The 20849-nt window shown below is 44.2% G+C and overlaps 1 protein-coding gene across 2 annotated transcripts in view; it reads left to right on the top strand.

The window, feature by feature from the left end:
* Nucleotides 1-20849, top strand: part of CNTNAP2 (contactin associated protein like 2) — a 1940687-nt gene that overhangs the window by 1778343 nt on the left and 141495 nt on the right. For both annotated transcript variants that reach the window (XM_012806491.1, XM_012806492.1), the window contains one exon: nt 15812-16045. In XM_012806491.1, the coding sequence (XP_012661945.1) occupies nt 15812-16045 (234 nt within the window). The remainder of the gene's footprint in view (nt 1-15811; nt 16046-20849) is intronic.

Below are 20849 nucleotides of genomic sequence, written 5' to 3'. Positions count from 1 at the left end.
GGCGCCTTAGCCGGTTGAGCTATAGGCGCCGAGCCTCTCATTATATTTCTTCTGACAGCAGTGACGTAGACCATTTCAAAGACTCCTCGTACATAGGAACCATAGCCCTCCATCTCTCAAACCTTGAAAATATGCCCACCACGTCATGTTCTCCATAGTAACTAAAAAAACTTATTTACTAAAAACTAAAGTAACTTATTTTGTAAGATCTTTCTTCAGGGAAGGCCTGAGTGGAAAGCGTTGAAAGGCAGCATGACATAGGAGTTAACAGTTCGCACTTGCTGGCGATGTGACTGTAGTGAGTTATTTACCTTCTGAGCCTTCATTCCCTCATCTGTAGTATTTGAATAATAACATGTACCTTGTGGTGTTGTAAGGCTAAATAACATAGTCCCCCGTTCTGCATAACTGGTACACACTTTATAACCGGTGCTGAGCTTTTACAGATAGCTTTAGTGAGAACCTTGGTCCCAGGCAATGCGATTCCACGTAGGCAGTAATGCCCCAATTCCTTGCATCAACAGAGGTGCAGAAATTCATCATCTTCCTAATGACTCCTGAGCTTTCTTTACATTCTACTTTTGTCATTTGATTAGAAATAAACTCTCAGAGTATCTGATTTATGTTCAAATATCAGAATAAAAATAGTGACCAAATCGAAATGTCATTTGGAGAGGGTACATGTGGTGGTCAGAACTGGGCTGCCATGCACCCTTGCTGCATGTCACCACTAAAAGCAAAAGGTGGCAAGCTTTGCATTAAGAAGGCAGGAGAAAACGGGCAGCTAAAGGGCTTAAAAGGCCCGTGCTCTGTGCTCTAATCAAACCGCGTTGTTTGGAGAGCTTGCTTTAGCGCGCTGTTTGTGTCTGATCTTAAAAATTTCCACCTGTGTCCTTATAACCATTTTCTAATACCGCTTGTCAGCCTTGATATTTATAATTTAATTTTTATACCATCTTGTCCTATTTCATCCAATTTCTAAACACAAAAAGTTACTTTCTTAAAACTTTCTGACTGACTTCATTAAACAAGTTTGTCTTCAAATGTTCCTTTTTTTTTGATAGACATGGGATGACTCACATGGTTGGTTTCCCTAATTCTCAGGAGAAAAACCAGTGAGGCTGAAGCTGGCTTTATATGCAACTAGGCTTCGTACCCTCCTCCTTTGGGTCCCCAATTAGAATAAAACCAAGGATGGGCAGGCAGCGTGCATTTCAAATCACCATCCGTGGTCACCATTATTTCTAAACTCAAGGGCACCATTAGAACTTGGGTATATTTGCAGGCATTTCCTTATGCCTTAGACCAGCGGGTCTCAACCTGTGGTCATGACCCACAGGAACGGTATTAAAGGGCCACAGCCTTAGGAAGGTTGAGAACCACTGCCTTAGAGCATTCAAAAATGAGAAATCAGAAAGAAGTGATTATTGAAAACCTTTCATAAACAATGGAGCAAAAGAAATGGCAATAGGCAAGAAGCATTATAGTTTTTTAAAAATGATATCACCTGTGGCTCAGTGAGTAGGGCACTGGCCCCATATACGGAAGGTGGTGGGTTCAAATCCGGCCCCAGCCAAAAACTGCAGGGAAAAAAAAATGATGTCACATTTTTGACACAGCTGTCAAGTTATGTTTCTGAGGAAGAATGTTACAAGCAGAAAAGACAAATGAATAAATTGGGAAGAGAAACAACCTTACTGACCCAGGAGCCTGTATCTTAGACGTAAGGTCAAAGCCTTGAAATACCAGAGACCTGTGACTTCAAACTTCCTTTGGACCATTGGCCTAGGTAATAAAAACAGCAAAGAGCCTTTTGGAGAATTCCTGATGATTTCAAGTACAGTAGTCATGGCATTTTGCATACAATGTGGCCCTTCCTTGCTCAGCTTCTCTCTTGCCCCTGGATGTTGTTTCTCCTCTTCCCCTAGTGTCAAAGGACAGCTTGGAGAGCAAACCTTGGACCAAACTAGGCTGGGAGTGTCTCAACAAGTGCTTTTTGGACAATCCTTTTGAGGTTTTCAGAACCGTGTGAGAGCTTACGTACACATACACTCCTGTACATAATTACATGCACGCTTGCTGCAAATTTAATCCACACACAGTTTCCAGAAAACCATTTTGAGGGCGGTGTCTGTGGCTCAGTGAGTAGAGCGCTGGCCCCATATACTGAGAGTGGTGGGTTCAAACCCAGCCCCGGCCAAACTGCAACAAAAATAGCTGGGCGTTGTGGCGGGCACCTGTAGTCCCAGCTATTCAGGAGGCTGAGGCAAGAGAATCACCTAAACCCAAGAGCTGGAGGTTGCTGTGAGCTGTGACAGCATGGCACTCTACCAAGGGCAACAAAGTGAGACTCTTGTTTCTTAAAAAAAAAAAAAAAGAAGAAAGAAAGAAAACCATTTTGAGGTTGATTTTTATATATATGGAGACAGAACGATCGATCCATACACACAGCCTTTTGCAAGTATTCTTTAATTTATTTCATAGAAGAATGAATTTGTTTCACACAAGGATGAATAAATCTATTCTTTTGCCACAGATGTGGTGCACAAAGGGGGCCATGCTTGAAGGACCTATGAAGGGGTGGGGGAAGCTTCTAATACAAGGAAAAAAATATCAAAGTAAAAAATTTAGTTGTCAGTTTCGTAATTGAAGCTCTCTCCTCACTTGAAAATATTGTTTTCATGGAAGTAGAAGGAAAAGGGGACCTGGCAAATGCCCCCCCATGTCAGTATCCCCAGACAAATTACAGGCATAGGAAGCATGAAGATCACAAGGGGTTCTCACTGTGCAGGGGCCACACTCAATCATTCAAGGTCCTGTGCACTAGTACAATGCCGGGGGGTAGGGGGGCCCGAAATTTACAGTTTTTCTTATCTTTTCTTTCTCCCCTTCTCATTTGTACTTTTTCTCCTTCTTCCACCAAAAGTCAGATGAGCTGGCATAACTTTGATGACAACCCCACTTTCAGGAACTCTGCATAATTCATAACCCTGCAGTTATTTTTCCAAAAATGTGCTAATAGCCAATTATTTTATGGATTCTTTGAGGTAAATTTTTGCTTTTTACCACCTATTTTGTCTTCTTAGAAGAAACTACTTTCAAGGAATATAGATAATGATAGAAATAACATCACAAATATGTCTTGAATTTTCTTTTTGGAGAAGTAGGTGGGGGCAGTAATTCTAAAAAATACATGTGTGTGCCCAAATCGGTCCATTAATCAATGTTCATTAATGCCTAATACATGCCAGGAATTGTGTCAGATCTTGGAGACACAAAATCAAATAAAATGCAGTGTTTATCCTTGAAGAAGCTATGGCCTTCAGCAGACGTGTATGTAAACTGCAAGGATGATACAGGGTGAGCTAAAAGTTGCCCCTAAAGTCACCATACATAGGGAATGGGAAATTGTAGATAAATGTATGCTTATTTACAAAATACTCAGCACAAAATTTTCATCACATATCTCAACATGTAGAGAATACTTTGTAAAATTTTGTTGTAAATATTTTGTAGGTGAAGGTACACATGGCGACTTTAAGTCTGGTTCTCACAGAAACAAGTGATAACTAGTGCAAAACCAAGCCAGAGGCATTACTGCCAGATCAGAAAGGAAGCCGGGTTCCAGGATGTGCAGAGCCAGTGTGAAGATAGCTCTTAGCAGGGAGAAGCCCAGCGTCCACTGGCCTGTCTACTTCTTGCTGTGGTATTATAAATAGCTGTCAGTAAACATCTTCTTGTTTCAAGAGGCATTGTGAAGACCCACCTACTAAGAGTCTAAGAACCCTGGGAGGCTTTAGATAACTTTACTGGGAAGTAATGAAGTTCTGAGTTGGACGAAGCAGAATACAGTTAGCTTCTGATGCTATCTAGCTTTGTGCCTCATTCAAGAGAACAACTCCAGGGAGTTTCTTCAAATTGCATCACCATCAATACTGCTCACAAGAGTCCATTTCCCCTCTGAGCGTGTGCCTCCTGCTGTGATGGTGTCTCCACTTTAAAGCTACCTATGAGGTGAGGTGTGTTCTCTAAGGATGTCACAAGGTTTGAGGATGCTTTGAGTTGATCGAGGGATGATTCAGTGCTAGGTTAGAACATTTCAGCAAATCCCAAGGCATAATCAATATACCAAATATTGTAGTCACCTGGACAGAGTGGTAGAGCCGAGCAGCAAAAATGAGCAAAGTTGTAATCTGTAGTTCCACTTACCTTCCTTGATCAAGTCAAACAGTACAAAAAATACATAATTTGATTATATTGATCAGCAAATAGAAATGACTTTGGATTTCAGGAAATATGTATGAACGTCTCAGATCCTTCAGTCAATTACTGCCTTTTAAAACAAAATACAGAACATGTTATTAGTATTAAAAGTTTATAATAAGTAATAGGATATTTGTCGATTTTCTGACTGTTGTTTTCTACTATGATGTTTGCTGGTGGGGAAAATGTATAGAATTTTATCACTTCAGAGAGTCAATCATGTTTTTAGCTTAGTGAGTAAATAATCAGTGGTCATCTGGTGCCTGATTTCACTTTTAATTCACAAAGAAGGACTAGTGAACAAACCACTTTGTGGGTTTCTATGAAAACAGCTCGAATTTGTACAATCATAGCCAAAACAGAGGGAATAGGGTGAGCTTTGAAGGTCAGCAGATCTGCATTTGACTCTTGACTCACTGATTATTATATGGGTGACCTTGGGCAAATAACCGCCCTCAGAAGCTCATGGTCTTGTAAGAAGCCAGGCGCATAAAGATAGCATTTACCTTCCTATATGAATTCCTACCTATCCTATATCCCTTCCCTTCTCTCCCCTTCCCAGTAAGGAAGAGGGAATGGGGCCTGTTTATTTGCAAAAGTCTTCCTACATGGAAATATATACATATGTACACATAGATATGGTCTCTAAGCAGCTTTCCAAAATTATTTGCGCATATGCCAATATTTGTATTTGTATATATATGTTTTGTCAAGACGTGAGACAATAGTGTATTAAGGTTGGCTTTTTGACTCTACCTGTCTCTCAAATGGTTGAGGAATTAGGTATATATAAAATATATTTAATAGCACATTTACTATTTTTGACATGCAATGTTAAATATAATAGTATTTTAAGTCATAATTAACATTAAATATTATATTAAAGATAATAAATTTAAGTGTTTAATATTAAATATTTATAATATATATTAATACATATCTAATTCTATATAGAGATTGAACAAAAATATGATGACATGTTAAAAGTTCGGGATTCTAGATATGGAGGATATGGGAATTACTCATACCAGTTTTGCAAATTTTCTATAAGTTCAAGATTATTTCAAAGTACATTATTCTTCTAAAATTTTTTAAAGTGAAGGATTCAAGTCCCTTCGTGGCCTCCATCCCACCTTTTCCCTAGCAGCACCTCCTGCCACACAGCAGCCACATTCAATATCAAGTTTTGTCCAACTACCAATCACAGTGGTTCTCAACCCTGGCTGCACATTGAATTAATCTGAGGAAATATTAAAATAAGCCAACAGGCAGGCTTTTCCCAAGATCACTTAAATCAGGACTTCTGGATGTTTGCGCCAGACATTTTTTTTTCCTAAAGAAAACACAGCCAAGGTCAATAAGCTTGCAGTTAGATTTAAACAGTGGTTCTCCACCTTCCTAATGCCTCCTAATGCTGTGACCCTTTAATATAGTTACTCATGTTGTGGTGACCCCCAGCCATAAAATTATTTTCATTGCTACTTCATAACTGTAATTTTGCTACCGTTATGAATCGTAATGTAAATATCTGATATGCAGGATGTATTTTCATTGTTACAAAGGGGTCACGACCCACAGGTTGAGAACCCACATTCTGACTGTTAGAATGTGCTGAACATTGCCTTTGCACTTCCCAGCCCCTGTGCAGCCTCCTCTGTGGGGAGGGCCCTTGTCCACCCCCTCTGCCTTGTACCTGTTGACTTGCCATTACCCACCACAGGTATCTGGTTCTTAGCAGAGCAGTGATGGTGTCCTGCTCCCACCCACAGAGGAGCAGCCCCCTCTCCCCTCCAGCTGCTTATTTCTCTGTTTCTCTATTCTACAGACCCCATGCACGACTGCAATGATATTTCTGCTCATCTCCCAGCTAACTGAGAATTCCTTTAGGAAAAAGTCCACATTATGTTTGCTTTTGTTATCAGTGTGCAGCCAGCATATAGTAGGGTTCTAAGAAGTGTTTACCAAATTAAATGCAAACAAGGTTATACTTGTTGGAATAAAGTTATAACAAGGAGCTGTGGGGCACCCAAGGAGGAGCTCTTTACACAGCATGTAGCCCTAGGGAGGGAGATGGAGCTTACAAGGAATCCAAGAGGGACTGAGCGTCCTAGACCACATGGGCAGGGGAGAGAGGGGAGGAGCAGACAGGCCAGCTAGACCTACAGAGAATGGGTTCAGGCTGAGAAAGGATCGGTCCAGAGGGGGAAGGCAGCAAGGGGCCTGGAAGCGCAGTCAGCACCTCAAACAGTGCTAGCATGCAAGAAGTTTCTCCATGGATCATTTTTGGAGGAATAACGAGTGAATTAATTTTTGCTCTTTTTTTTTTTTTTACATTTAGCAGGGGTGTCATGGAACCTGACTAAAACTACTACATTCTTCCCAGAAAAAAAGTATATGTATATGCGTGCCCTTTCACCTTGAATTTCAGAGGACTGACAGATTTTCTGAAATGTATCCAGTGGCCCTTCCCCCTAAGTGATAAGCCAGATTTTAAGAAAAGGGATGAATTTTAGGTTTAGGAGGGATGTGCTCAGACTAGCATGTAAGGTGTGACACTGAAAGTGTGTGACGGAAAGATGACAGGAGGTATAACAGCCATCACAGGACACCTGTTAAGTCACGGCAGTTGTCAGAGTGAGACCCAAATGCCTGAACTAGAGGATTGACAGAGAGGGGCCCAGGACAATGGATCTGAGGGAATGGAAACAGGAAGCTCAGGATGACACAGGGCTCCCTGTCCTTGAGTGACCACACAGATGAGGTGTCATTCCTCATGCTAGAAAATTCCAGAAGAGAAACAGACTTGCAGGAAAGGGGCAAATTCCACTGTGTACAGCTTACATTTGAGTTTCCCAAGGAGGGACTAGATGGAGTCCCCCTAGGGCAGGTTGAAGTTTGGGAGGGATGGAGATGGGACTCTCCCAGAGTGGGAATGTAGGGAAAGACAGAAGTGGGGGATGGAGGAATAGCCTCGCTGTGCCAACTTCTTAAGGTTATGCTGAGGAGTAAGAGCCAGGGAGGAAGACTGACAGGAAAAGTCAAAAGAGGTGAGAGGAAAGCCAAGAAGGGTTCCTAAAGGCTCATAGAGTGCGGAAGCACAAGAAGGACAGAAATTGTCCTTTTACTTTGGAAACTAGGACTCTCACGGTGATCTCAGGGAGAGGAATTCCACCTCGGTGAGGGAAGCCCCAACTAAAGTTATTGCTTTAGGAAGTGAAAAAGAAGCAGTGAGTAGGCTTCTAGAACTTTCCCTCTGCAGGAAAATCTGATCTCTGAACAGCTTTCTGACCTAATGGCCTGTTCTCCTTTATTAAAAGGCCCTACTCATGTTCCAGGCGCTCCCCAACCACTCAGATCCCCTCCTCTCTGTCCCTCCTTCACAGGCTAATTCCCCCACCCCCAACCCCTCTCCCACCTTGAAAATGCTGACTTCTCAAGGCTCCAGTCCAAGCCCCGTCTCTTCCCTCTGTATACAGTTCCCCTGGGGAAATCCCTCCATCCACAGAGTTAAATACCATTTATAATGGGGATGTAAAAATGAACATTTCTAGCCTAGATGACTTTGACATTTCCACTTCCCTGACTCAAAGGCACCTGAAACTTCACCTGTTCAAAGCTGCTCTCCTTTTACCTGCCACATCCTCCACCCCACCCGGACCACCATAATCAAGGATTATCAACACCATCCCTCCAAAAACCCAGGCCCCTTCATTAACACCCTTCCCTTCACCTCCCCACTTCCCAGCCACCATGGTCTGTCCACTGTCCCCCTAAATGTCTTTGTTCTAAGTGCTAGTCCAACCCACCATCATAGAGGCAATAGCCTCTTCAATGGCCCACTTTCATCCTTTCTCCTCTCCCTTCAAACCATTTATCCAGCTGTAGCCAGCAGGATCTCTTAAAACTGAAAATCAGATTATATCACATTTGCTTAAAACCCTTCAGATGTTATCCTTTGCTTTCTGTATAAAGACCAAAATCCTCAAAATGACACCGCTTTTGTCTCTGACCTGGCTTCTTCCCACTCTCCCCTGAAGTTTAGTCATCTCAGCCTTTGCCTCAGTCTCCAACACACCCTCTTTCTCTGGAGCCTCTGCCCATGTTCTTTTCTCTTGCTAGAATCCCTTCCCTAGCCCCAGTCCCAGTAAAATCTCACCCATTTTTAGTTATTAACTTAAAGGTAATTTGCTCCCTGTTAAATCTCTATCAGCTCATGGCTCACAGAAGGCACTTAATAAATATAGAGGGTACCAAAAAAAATGGATACACATTTTAAAAAAGGAAAAGCATATATTAAAATTGTAATACTCAGTATATATCAATAACAAAAGATGAATACAAGTCATGCTTGAATACTCTTAGAACAGCAGAAGTCAAATGTGACTTGAGTGTTACAATTTTAATACTTTTTTTCTTTCTTAAAATGTATGTGCATTTTTTGGCACCCTCTATGGCAGTAATGGGGTTGGAGGGAACGGTCTAAAATGGGGTCCTCAGGAGGAGGAGGCAATACAGGAGTGTCAGTTTTGTTGTTTTCCCGACCGAGAGTCCTGAGCCTTAGAGTGGTGCGTCCGGGGTCCTGGCGGGGAGACAAAAAGAATGTGAGATGGAGTTAACCAGGCAGTGCACCTCCAAATGTAAGCTGGTCCTTCGGAAGCCATGTCAATCCACACATCAATATAGGGAACTTGGTCCGGGTGTCCAGGGTGGCCATAAGCAACCACCCAGATGCCGGAGAGAAGAGGGAGGTTAAAAGACCCAGTCGGGGGCCAGCCTGACCTGAAAGCCAGCCATTCTAACTTTCAGAGGGTGCAGAAAGTGCCTGGTTTCACTTTCTCACCATATCCCTTAGCATAGTGGCTAAAATCAGAAAAGTTATTTAAGAGGCACTCTAAAGGAGTTAGCGGGGCAGATGGTCCTTGGCCCATTGTGATTAGTTATTAAGTGGACAGGCATACTACTGAGGCAGAGAAAAGGAGACAGATGGACAGAACAGGAAAGACAGACCAAAATCAGTCAGGTGCACAGCCATGCCTGACCCTCACTCAGGTGCCTTCCCAGCCACGTCCCCAAAATGATGAAAACTCTATCTTGGCATAGGCAGGGAGGTCGCCCCAAAGGGCCCACCACTAAGTTGTATGATAAAGTCGTGGAACCACGGGCGGAGGCCCACTCGGATTCCGTAGCCTCAGGGTCGTGGAATCACATTTAAACTCTTTCACTCACTCACTCATATGAAACACAGAACATACAAAAAACCCAACCCTTTTTAAAAACTGACAGTTAAACCGACAGTGTGACAAGGGAATCATTTCCCCTTTAAACCGACAATAAGATGGGGGCAGGGGACCACTTCCTCCTTGCCTCGTCCCTCTACTACAGGACAGGACAACTGACAGTAAGACAAAGGGGACAGTAAGACAAAGGGGTCGTCTCCCCTCTGCCTCGGGGCAGGCCGTCCAGCTAGCCTAGTTCCCCTAGATTCTCTAGAGATCAAAACAGGACAAAACAGAACAGACTTACTGATAGTTGGAAAATTTGGGAACCTGTACCCTGAATCCACGCATCCGAGAGCTCTGGGACGGAAAAACTCTCCGAGGCCTTCCCCTGGAGCTGTGGGCCAGTGGTGGGCCCAGGCAGGGGTCCAGTGAATCTCCCTGAGGCCTCCAAGATGAAGTTTGCTAGAGTAAAGCCCTCATCTCACTGGCTCTTCCAGAAGCGTTCTAACCTGTTGACTACCATATATGCCAGGCATACATAACCCCATTTGGAAATTCTGGATGCAAACTCTCTTCCTGTTGAAGACCCCAGCAGAAATGTTCAGTTCTGTTGCTTTTAAACGCCAGTCCAGGCAGGCCTCCTGGCTTCATCACACTCAAGTCAGAGCTTTCTGATGCATTTAGAGTAATACACGTCACACTCATGTCTCGTGGCCAGAACATGCTCACTGCTCGGGCTGCTCTTCAGAGGTTTTCCTTCAGCGTGTTTTCTCCATTGTACAGATTCTGACACTTAAAGCTTATGACACAAAAACCGACCTGGAAGTGACCATACCTTAAGAGGGAACCATGGGAAATTGGTTATAATAGGTACAGATCCACCTGGGGAAACAGGTGAACATTGAGGTGAATATTAACCCATCCCAAGTTCAATGTTGTTATTCCAAAAGGATTATAGTACATTGAAGAAAACATCAAACAATAAATAATTCAGGCAGGAAATTCAGAGTGGTGTGCTTGGGGAGAAAAAGCAGATTTTGCCAATGTAAGACCAAGAGAGAAACTGGTCATGTTTTAGGAGAGCTGAGTCTTAGGAGAACAACTAGAAACAACATTAAACACAGCTGTGCCGTGCAGATCGCCCTGGAAGGAGCCAGACCTGCCTAATATGGAATCATGATGCATCCTCAGAGGATGGCGTCCCAGTCCCCCGGAGCAGAGCTCCATAAATTCACTTAACTCTTTTACTAGATGACTAATTAAAAAGCAGTTAACGAGAGTGATCATTCTTGGCGGTGGAATTCAGCCATGAAAGAGTTTAATGACCTGAGGCTGAGGCTCAGGGCAGTGCTCCCTGGTAATTCTGCCTAGGTTTTATCAGAAGCTGTGCAAAGCTTTCAGAACCTGGGATAGCTAGGAAGGGGTAGAAGAGAGCTTTGGGAGGCAGGAAGGAGTGTCTGTGTACAGCAGAAGGTAAAAAGAAGGATGCCCACCACCATGGACGCACACTGAATATGGCTCGTTTGAATGACTGTCCGTGACCAAGGGAGTGAATAGAAGACCACGTGCTGGGGGCAGCTCTCCGGGCCTGGGAGATCTCTCTTCTACAGTCCATGTTTAGTGTGGTATGCAGCAGTGCAAAATCAGACAAGGTGGGAGTATTTACACCACCAGAACAGGTGAAAACTGCAAACCAGGGCTTTTCCTTCCCACAGAGGCAATTATTTAACATTTACCAACACACCACTGGGTCCATTAGATGAACTCTTGTGAGAGCAGAGTCCCCTGGAGTTCTTACGTTAGAAATAAGCCTGAACATTTTTTGTTGTTGCTGTTCTATTTTAATTACTAATGCACAGTGGCACTCTTCAATTATCTTTTATTACACATCCAGAGTGGGCTCAGCATTTGTGCACTCTCCTGGCAAACTCTTCATCATTTAAAACATTGTTTCTAGGGGAAATTTTTCCAACTTGCAAGTTACTGGCTTAAAAATAAATTTTTGGAAAAGAGCCCATTTATAAGTTGGGGATGTTCAATTCTGGGTCCTCACAGGGAAATTAGAGAACAAAAAGAATCATTCTAATTTTAAAAATATAGGTTGCAAAATATATCCTAGATGAAAAGGCAAAGGAGTAGAATTATCTCACTTGAAGCAATTTAATAACAGGGGGCGGTGCCAGGTATTTGAGGGGATTTGGGGGGGGTTTGTTTAGTTTGTTTGGGGGGGTGTTTCTCTACTGTAAGCCTCAGGGATTTGGCTAGATGAGGAATGAATATCTTTATGATATTATTCTGGGATGAATAATTTGTGGATTTTATTTCAAATATTTGCAATTTTTTTCCTCAATTACAGATAATTTACATATGATCTGTGTTGACAACAAAGAAATCAATAATTTAAGGTTACGTGTCTCCTTGAAAATTAACCGTCACTTCTGGGATCCCAAGTCTCCAAATGGCATAATGTATTTCAACATTTTGAGAAACGTGATATAATTAGATGAAACCTCTTTATAATACATCTTAGAATACTTAAATACAAAACACACTATTTTTCTGTTTTAAAAAATGAATATTATAAAATGGACTATCTCATATTACTACAAAACCTTAACTCAAGCCTTCTCAGTCCCTAGTTTTTGGTAATTGAGTGAGGGGAATGATGTTTTGGGAGACTTCTTAATTAGTGTTAGTTATTCACTCAGAAGGGATGGAAGTCTTACTTTCCTAAAAGATACCACAGTACCCTGATTTGGCATTTCCTTAACACGATCTGAAACAATGAAATGACGGCTGTAAATCTGCCACTTGGAACCTTAAAAGATTCACATCACTCCCAGGCCTTGGTTTAACAGTTGGTTTATGATGTGGTTTCAGAATAACACTTTAAGCATGGTCTATCTTTTCCTCCAAAAAATGACATAAATCTGTAAAGCTTTTTAATGATTACTCTAAAATACAGAGAAAGTTTTCTCTGAGGCATATTTTTGAATTGCTTATCTAAAATCTTTACATTTCTGAATTTCCCTTCATGATCTGCTGTGGAATGGCTTCCTCCAGTTCAGTTGATAAACGCACAAAGTCTCAAAGTCTCACCCTGGCAGGGGGCGTACAGCCACCTGCTCCCCCTGCAGAAGCCTCTGCTTTAACTCCCAGGATCTCAAACCCCTGTGTGCAGAAGTGCCACCCGAGAGCCAGTTAAAAAGTGCTGGTCCTCAAGAGCCCCTGGGTCAGAACATCTGGGCTAAATTCTGGGCCTGGGGCCTGGCATTTTAGTGGGCTCCCAGGCAGGGGGCCTGAGAGAAGGGCAGGGACTCCAACCTATGCTCTCTGACTGCAGCTCTGGCTCTGGGCATGGAGTTACTAGGGGGAGCCTGGGCACGGGGAAGGGAGCCCAGGCTGTGCCAGCGAGGTACTGCCCACCGCAGCACCCTGGACTGCTGCACCTGCTTCCTGGCCTGTCCCTGCACCTCCTGTCAGCCCTGCCCAGATTTGTTTGCATCCTCTGCCCTCTTCCTCTAGCTGCCTGGCCCCTCCCTCTGAGCCCCAGTTCTGCCTTTTCATCCCCACATGACTCAATCTGTCCTCTGCCAGAAGCTCTCTGAGGCAAAGCGAACCCCTCACGTGATTGCTCCTGGTGGCCCACCCCACCTGCCCTACACCGCCGCTGCTCCCCCTCCCTGCCATTTGGTAGACACAGTCGCAGTGGCCCATCCTAGGAGTATCTCTCTGTCCCACTGGACTCTGAACCACTGAGTTCAGGGCTTTCCTGCATCTTGCTCACTGTGTCCTTGACACCCAGTCTGAAGTGTGGCAGCAGCTGGCACATATGGATTGAGCACATGAACTTGGTCCAGGTGCCGTGGTGCCTCAGGCTGCAGACTTCGTCTCCGCCAACTTCGCACACTGCTCTCTCCGCTAGAGAGCTGGTCTCTCTCCCTTCATCTCTACATGGCTGCCCGCCTCTGGTTCTTTGGGTTCGCTCTGAGATGTCCTTTCCCACAGCAAGTCTTCCACGGCCCCTGGAGATCCAAGGGCCCCCAAGTCTACCTGATGCTGCACTTCCCCTCTGCACTCTCATTTCTATGTCTGAATCCTCCTTCAGCTCAGGAGTTCCCTGAGAGCAAGGACTGTAACCTCAGTCCCCACCTGTGTGTTCAGCACACATTGGTGTACCCAGGAAATGTTTGCTGAAAGCTCAGTCTGGCTGTTCAGGCCATGAGATGAGGTCCTCTGCGCATAGACCTGAGTCAACAATGTACCATGTTATACTCACAAAGTTGCTGTGTCTCCTCCCACACCCACTGCTAGATGGCAAGTGACCATATTTTGATGAATGGCATATTTGCTCAATCCTGTGTTTTTCAAGCAGGATACTTTTGGCATTTGGGGTCTGACAATTAATATTGTGTAAGACGGACGCACCCGTTGTAGGCCATGCACCCATGCCAGGCACCCCAACAGGCATCTTGACATGCACATTTGCAAAAGTCCTTGGGGAAGAGAGCCTACAGTTAACTGAACTCTTTCATTACCACTCAGTGAGAAGCAGTGGTCCTGTAAGAGTGCCATGGTAAATTTCTGGAGCAACTGAGTGCTCTAAAAGAAAAGGTATTTATGTGGGCACAGAGCGTTACAATGGGAATGCGTGTGTCATGGTGAACTGTGCATGTCTGCAGGAAGGAAAGGAAGACAAAGGCTTTTAAGGGGAAAAGTGAGGAAAATTAAAGAATATTTAGAAATAATTGTCCTATGCTACAAAAATCAGTAACAAGATTGACACCAGTCCCAGGTGGGACAGTGGCCAGGCAGATGTCTTTGCAGAAGTATTTTTTGTGAAAGGGGCCATAGTCTTTGTGCAGGGATGTGGTCTGCATCTGTTTTGGTAGTTTCTGTTGACTGGCAGGCAAGCATGAGAACCCTCTCTCCCCATGGCCTCTGCGGGGCTGTTTGTCAGTGTTTTCTCTTCTTTAAGGTTTAGTCATTTCATTTTGATTCTGACAACTCCACAACTATTTGTGGTGGTATGAGGTGGGGCACAGGGTATGGCATCTGTCACTCACCACTGATAATGGTAATGTGTTTTTTAATAACAGTTAACTGGACTTTATTGATCACTTACAAATGTAGGCACTAGGCTCAGAGTTCTACACGGCCTATTTAATCCTCACAACCACCATTCTTTAGAGAAGGAAGCTGAGGGTGAGAGTGTTGCATGCCATTGACCCAAGTTACCCGAGCTGGCTGCCATCAAGGCCAAGGTGCAGCCCTGGCATCTGGCCCCCCTGCTCTGTGTTGGCCTCTTCAAGAACAAATGTCAAAATTCCCAGATGGAAAATGCCTATTAAAAGTTGCCCTCTCCTATCAATTATAATGTGGAGCAGTAAAACGTATTCTGCATCGTGTTAATTTAGTGGGATGTCAAGCATTGTGCAAATAACGGGTTCCATGAGCAATGAAGTGTGCAGAGTGCTTTCCAAAGGCTCAGGTAGAGGACCTTGGGACAGTCGCTATGAAAACCAGGCGAACCTTTGTAGGGTGGCTCAGCTTTTCACAGGGAGCTGGGGGTGACTCAGAACATTGGTGAGTAAACAAGGGGGCAGCCAAAAGCAGGTGACAGCAGGAGCTTGTAGGACAGTTAGCACTGAACAGGTTCCAGGAAAAGGCGAACGCAGGAGGAATAGTCACCTTTCTTCCAATCTCTTAATAGTAATAAGTATTATTTATTGAGTGCTAACTACTGTCTACCTCACAGATGAAATAAGAGGCCTAGAGAAGTTGGTTAAGTCCCCTAAGGCCACACAGCTAATTAATGGCACAGCCAATTTGTGCCCAGTGCTCTGTCTTGTGCTTGTAAACCCTGGACACAAAGCCCCCGAGGGCTGAGCGTTTCTTAAGGGCTTTCCTGGGTGCCTGCCCAAAGCAAATTCAGTCTCTGATGCTTCGAGGGGCTCCTTACATCGAGCGTTTGTGTTGTGACACTGCCTTTCTTTTCAGTATATCTCTTCAGTCTGAAAATCAGCTATTTGGTCTGAATACTGTATCTGAAATTTTTGGCCAGTATAATTTCAGTTTTTTAAATTTTGCCGTTACCATTAAATTTTACAGATTTTCATATTCTATTACATGCCTTTTTCTGGATGGAATAATCATATTGGTGAAAGAACTCGCTCTGACCCCTTCCTGGAGCCAGTGTCTGTCCTCCGTGCACTGCTGTGGGGCCACCATAAAATCAACCGTCTCCTCAAGTTTCCAATGTTGCTGGTATTGGCACCAGACTTCTCCTCGTTTTTGAATTTTCTCTCTCTCTATCTTTTTTTAAACAGATGTTGGCGCATTTTTTGAAGAGGGGATGTGGCTACGGTATAACTTCCAGGCACCAACCGTCAGTGCCAAAGATGCAGGCAGCAGAACAGAGGCCTCTCCGGACCAGCAGCCCCCTGAGGACCTGGCCCACGAGGAAATCCGTTTCAGCTTCAGCACCACCAAGGCGCCCTGCATCCTGCTGTACGTCAGCTCCCTCACCACAGACTTCTTGGCAGTTCTCGTCAAACCCACCGGTAAGGACCAGCATGCCTACGCCTTCCGCCATTTAATTTGGGCAGACAGAATGTTCCAGAAAGAGTCTGGAGCGAGTCATGTGACTTTTCTTCCACCGTCATTTCTCTAAGTGAAAGTCAGGAAAACACCTTGCAGTTGGGTGCTCTGCAGTGACATGCTGCAGTAATGAAGGTCTGTAAGGCATGTTGAGGTCTTTATAAGAGTCACACTAGGGGAGGGTGAGCTGGATGGCTGTATGATGATTACTCTGTGTTCCTATTAAATACATTCCCTCCTGAGCTGAACAGAGAGCAGCCTTTGAATTTGCAAAATTAATTTTCTGTCAGCCAGTGAATTGTCCTGACATTTGGCAGCGCGTCGGTGGGTCCTACAGAGCATCTGAAGTGTCAGTAGAAACAAAAATTGCAAATGTTTTAATTCCTAAGGCCTTTCAGAATTTTACATTCCTAAATTCTATCTCTGGCATGAGGGTTGCATAATACAGGGTATATTTGCACTTGTAGTATCCTCAGCATCTTGATCATCAAATACGTGTTGTGCCAGAGAAAAATAGGTCTCTGACACAGACAGCCTAGTGAGACTAGGGTACAAATGGGTGTGCAGCCTTCAGCAGTGACCTCTGATGGAAGCCTGAGCATCCTGGGGTGTAAGGAGGACCCCATCCCCTCTCTGAAAACCTGCCTTCACACATGCTTTAAAGTTGTAAGATCACTTTTGTTATCAATAAAAATACGTTAGGCGCACTGCAGGCACAGATCTCCCCAGCTCTCTTCCCAGGGAGATTTATGAGCCGAGAAGGAGCACGCGCTCTCTCCCACTGCTCAGTGCTGCCAGCTCCGCGACAACAATTCCAACACTGTAGCATCTGAAAGATCAAGATTTTCTTCCGTGGGAACCAAAAATTACTAATTCAGCTTGAGTGTTTTAAAAATAGTAAATTCTCAAACTCTCTCTCTTTCTGGGCAATGTAAAAGATGGAGGGAAAAGTATGTTCCCTAGGATGTTACCTTTCAGAAATGATCCCCAAAGAAATAATCCAAAAATCAAAGATTCAGCAGGAGGATGTTCAGCATAGTGTTATTTGTGAAAATTAGAAAGAACCTAGACATTCAACTTCAGTAACATAGTATGAGTTACCATTTTATAGAATATTATATGTGTCTATTAAAATAATATTTATGAAAAGAGATTAATGACATGGAGAAACATTATGTAGCATGTTAAACTAAAAATAAATAAATAAACAAGATAAGCCCTTGAATGTATATTAGTTTGGCTCTACAAAAAATCTATAGATTAAAAAAAGCAATAATGTGAGCACAGCTGTTGCTTGGACTGTGGATGATTTTTTCCCCTGAGTAATACTTCTTTTATTCACTCTGTGCCCTGTGTAGAGTGCTGTGGCGTTATAGCTCACGGCAATCTCAATTTCCTGGGCCCCAAGAACAGGGTCTCCCTCTAGCTCAGGCTGGTCTCGAACTCCTGAGCGCAAGCCATCCAGCTTCCTAAGCCTCCCAGAGTGCTGGGATTACAGGCGTGAGCCACCGCGCCCAGCCTGAGTAATACATATCAAACATTAGCACTGAACAAGCATCACTTTTCTAATCAGGAAAAAATAGTAACTAAAGTCGGGAAGTAAGGGCAGGCACAGAAGAAAAAGGACGGAGCCCTACTCTTCAGGGGTTCACCAGCTTGTTTCTTCTGTATCAGACTCAATAGATTCTTAATTCACTGATGTTCTCCACCTCTGTGTACCAATCTCCCAGGGGACAGGTAAGACGCCTTAGGTTTCTTCTCACATTCCTGTCCTGGAGGATGGCTGTCACTTTCAGACTGTCAAGAATTTGATGGAAGTGCCCTGTGTGTACTGTATTATCTGCCCCTCAAGTCACTGCCACACTAAAATCTGGTCGCCAGGGGTATTCAGGACGTCACAGGCAGACTGCCGCCTCCCACCCCCCAACTTGTGCCTGTGCGCGAGAGCACTGATTAATCAATTCTGGGGATGTGGCCACCATCTGATGATGCTTTGTGCCTCCCTGACACTCTCCTGAGTGTCTGCCATGCATTAATTCCTACGAGCCATACAACTCCATGTAGAAGCTGCTCTTATTGTCCCCTTTCTCCAGCTGGCCCAGCCGGAGTGCAGAGGCTGAGTGATGGCACTGCCCCTGGGTGATGGGCATCTGAGTCCAGGTGCCAAGTTCTCTGCAGAATGTGTCTGTGGAACAAAACAAAGCCGGACGGTTCCTTTCTGTCGTGAGGCCAGAACCTCACCTGCTAGTGAAAATTCTCTCTTTTGTACTTCAAACACTACATTTTGTTTTTATTACTTGAAATTTAAAGTTAGGAAAAAAGTCAAGGAATTCATTCAGGAAACATCATCAATAAGGCCTACATCAAAACAAAGTCTTCATTAAATGCCCTGTTAGCCCTCGAACCTCAAATTGGATGTGGTGGAAGCTCTTCTCACTGTTCCCCAAAGCCCAGCCCTCCAGACCTTCCTAGATCTGACAGCACCGGCACCTACTGCCTCTCGGATGCCTGAGGTCCCAAACTCTGTCACCCACCAAGCTCCATCCTCCCCTTCTGTGACCAGCAGACAGACATGTGCTATGGACTCCACTGCCACAGTGTCCTTTCCGTCCCCACGGTGGCTCTCTGGGGCACATGTCCTCTGCCCCAGTGCTTCTCAGGCTTGTTCATGTCATGGCACCTCCAGAAAATTACATTTGAATGGCACCTGGGTAAAGGATGGGGTGGTGGTTTGGAGGCGCCCTCCTGCAGGTCTCCTGGGATCAGGGGGACCCTGCTGCAGCCCCATCATGGGACGGCATTGCACCTCACCCACTGGAAAGCTCCATCTCCATCCGTCTCTCTGCCTCCTCCTTACCCCCACAAGCCAGGGTTGTCTTAGTCCTTTCCTGTTGTTTCTAATGGAATATCTGAACCTAGACAATTTACAAAGAAAGAGAATTTACTTCTTATAGTTATAAAGCCAGGGAAGCCCGAGATTGAGGGGCCACCTCTGGCGAGGGCGTTCCTTGGGTGGGGGCTCCATAGCACTGAGGCCGAGCGGGGCTTCACAGGGTGAGGCCAAGCGTGGTAGGTTGGGTCTGCCTTCCTCTTCTTACCAAGCCACCAGTTCCGTCCCATGGTAGCTGTTAATCCATTAACCCGTTAATTCACCCATCTATAAATGGGTTAATCCATCCACGAGGTCAAAGCCTCTCAATCCAGCCACACTGACTAAGTTTCAGCATGAGTCCTGGAGGAGATGTCCAGACCATAGCATGGGGACGTTGTTTAATGAGATACTACATACTATATATATCATATATATTAAACTATATCTATTATACTGCATATCATATATTACATAATATCCTTATTGCAGACTCAATAGTCCCCCCTCCAGCAAAAACAAAGAGACTCCATAATCCCACAACCTTCCAGTCCAGACCCAGTGGGCTCACGGGAAAGGGCTTGGCCTGTAGCGCCGGACTGTCTGGCTGCGGACCCGCTTTGCCTGTTGCCAGCTGTCTTGGGCAGCCAGCCAGCAGTGCCACGCCTCAGCTCGCTCTTCTGTAAAATAGTCTCCCTCATTAGAGCACTGTGGAATCCAAGAGTCCACTAATTTAATCTAAATTTGTCACATATTCAGCACCCCTTTTTCAAGAAACTCACTATTCCTCGGCCACCCAATGCACATCTGGGCCCTGGCCTCACAGCCGCAGTGCTCCCGATGGTCCTCCCCTACCTGGAAACACTTTGCCTCCCTCTCTCATTCCTGCCCTTCACTCTGGGCCCACATCCAGTCTCGTCTCCTTTCAGTGACTTCTTGCTCTAAACTCCTACGGTACTTATTTTCAATGTCATTTGTTTGGCGCTTAATGTACTCTATTGTTGTCTGTCTCTGTTATAAATATGCCCTGTCTTCCCAGAGAGATGAAAAGCTCCCAGCACCACATCCCCAGCCTACAACAGGTGCCCTGTAAGTGTTTGCTGATGATAATGATGATGACCGAGAGAGGATAAATCTGTTAAGCGTGTTATTTGCTGCAGCCAATAAAAAAGCGGTCCCTTATAGCTGCTTTAATTCACTTGGGAGGCAAACATGAGACACAGGAAGTGAAGCATCTCTCCATTTGAATAATATTTTATTTTAACGGGCAAATATTAACGTTTTCCCTACCATCGCTTAGTGGTCCTCTTCTGCTATTATCTGAAAGGAACAAACACATTATTTAAATTTGATTCTTCAAGGATCTTGCCATTACTGTTTATAGATATTCACAATATATATGTTTAAAGTTCCAAGTCATTTTTTTTCTCAAAGCAAATAATTTTTGTTATCACTAAATGAAACCATTCTAGGAATTTTAAATCAAGGAAACTAGAAAAAAAGAAAATCTTGAAAACAACTTAATACTGATAATAGAGCTGAGAGCACAAAGGTATCAATGACAAAAACACAGCAGGGAGGGAGGGAAATGTCCGATTTTTGCATAATTACCAGTTTCTCTGACCTCTCACCCCCAAAGGCAGAGCTCCCTTGACTGTCTTAGCCTTCGCCATCTTTTGATCAGGATGGTTGTCTGTATTAGCAGCGGACTTGCACCCAGACGGAAAGCCCACGTTAGACCTTGAGAACATGCTGGGCTAAATAAATGTGTTCTAAAGAAACCGATAAATGATGAATCAACACAACTGTGCATTAAAACAGCTGGCTAGGGTAATATGATGTCAGAGCACTAGAAAGAAATCAGGAAGTAAAAACTGAAGACAATCAAGTTTTTTTAA

This window comes from Otolemur garnettii, unplaced genomic scaffold, assembly GCF_000181295.1.
Source record: "Otolemur garnettii isolate 467f Iridium unplaced genomic scaffold, OtoGar3 scaffold00053, whole genome shotgun sequence".
NCBI lineage: Eukaryota > Metazoa > Chordata > Mammalia > Primates > Galagidae > Otolemur > Otolemur garnettii.
This window is presented reverse-complemented; position numbering and strand designations above follow the sequence as displayed.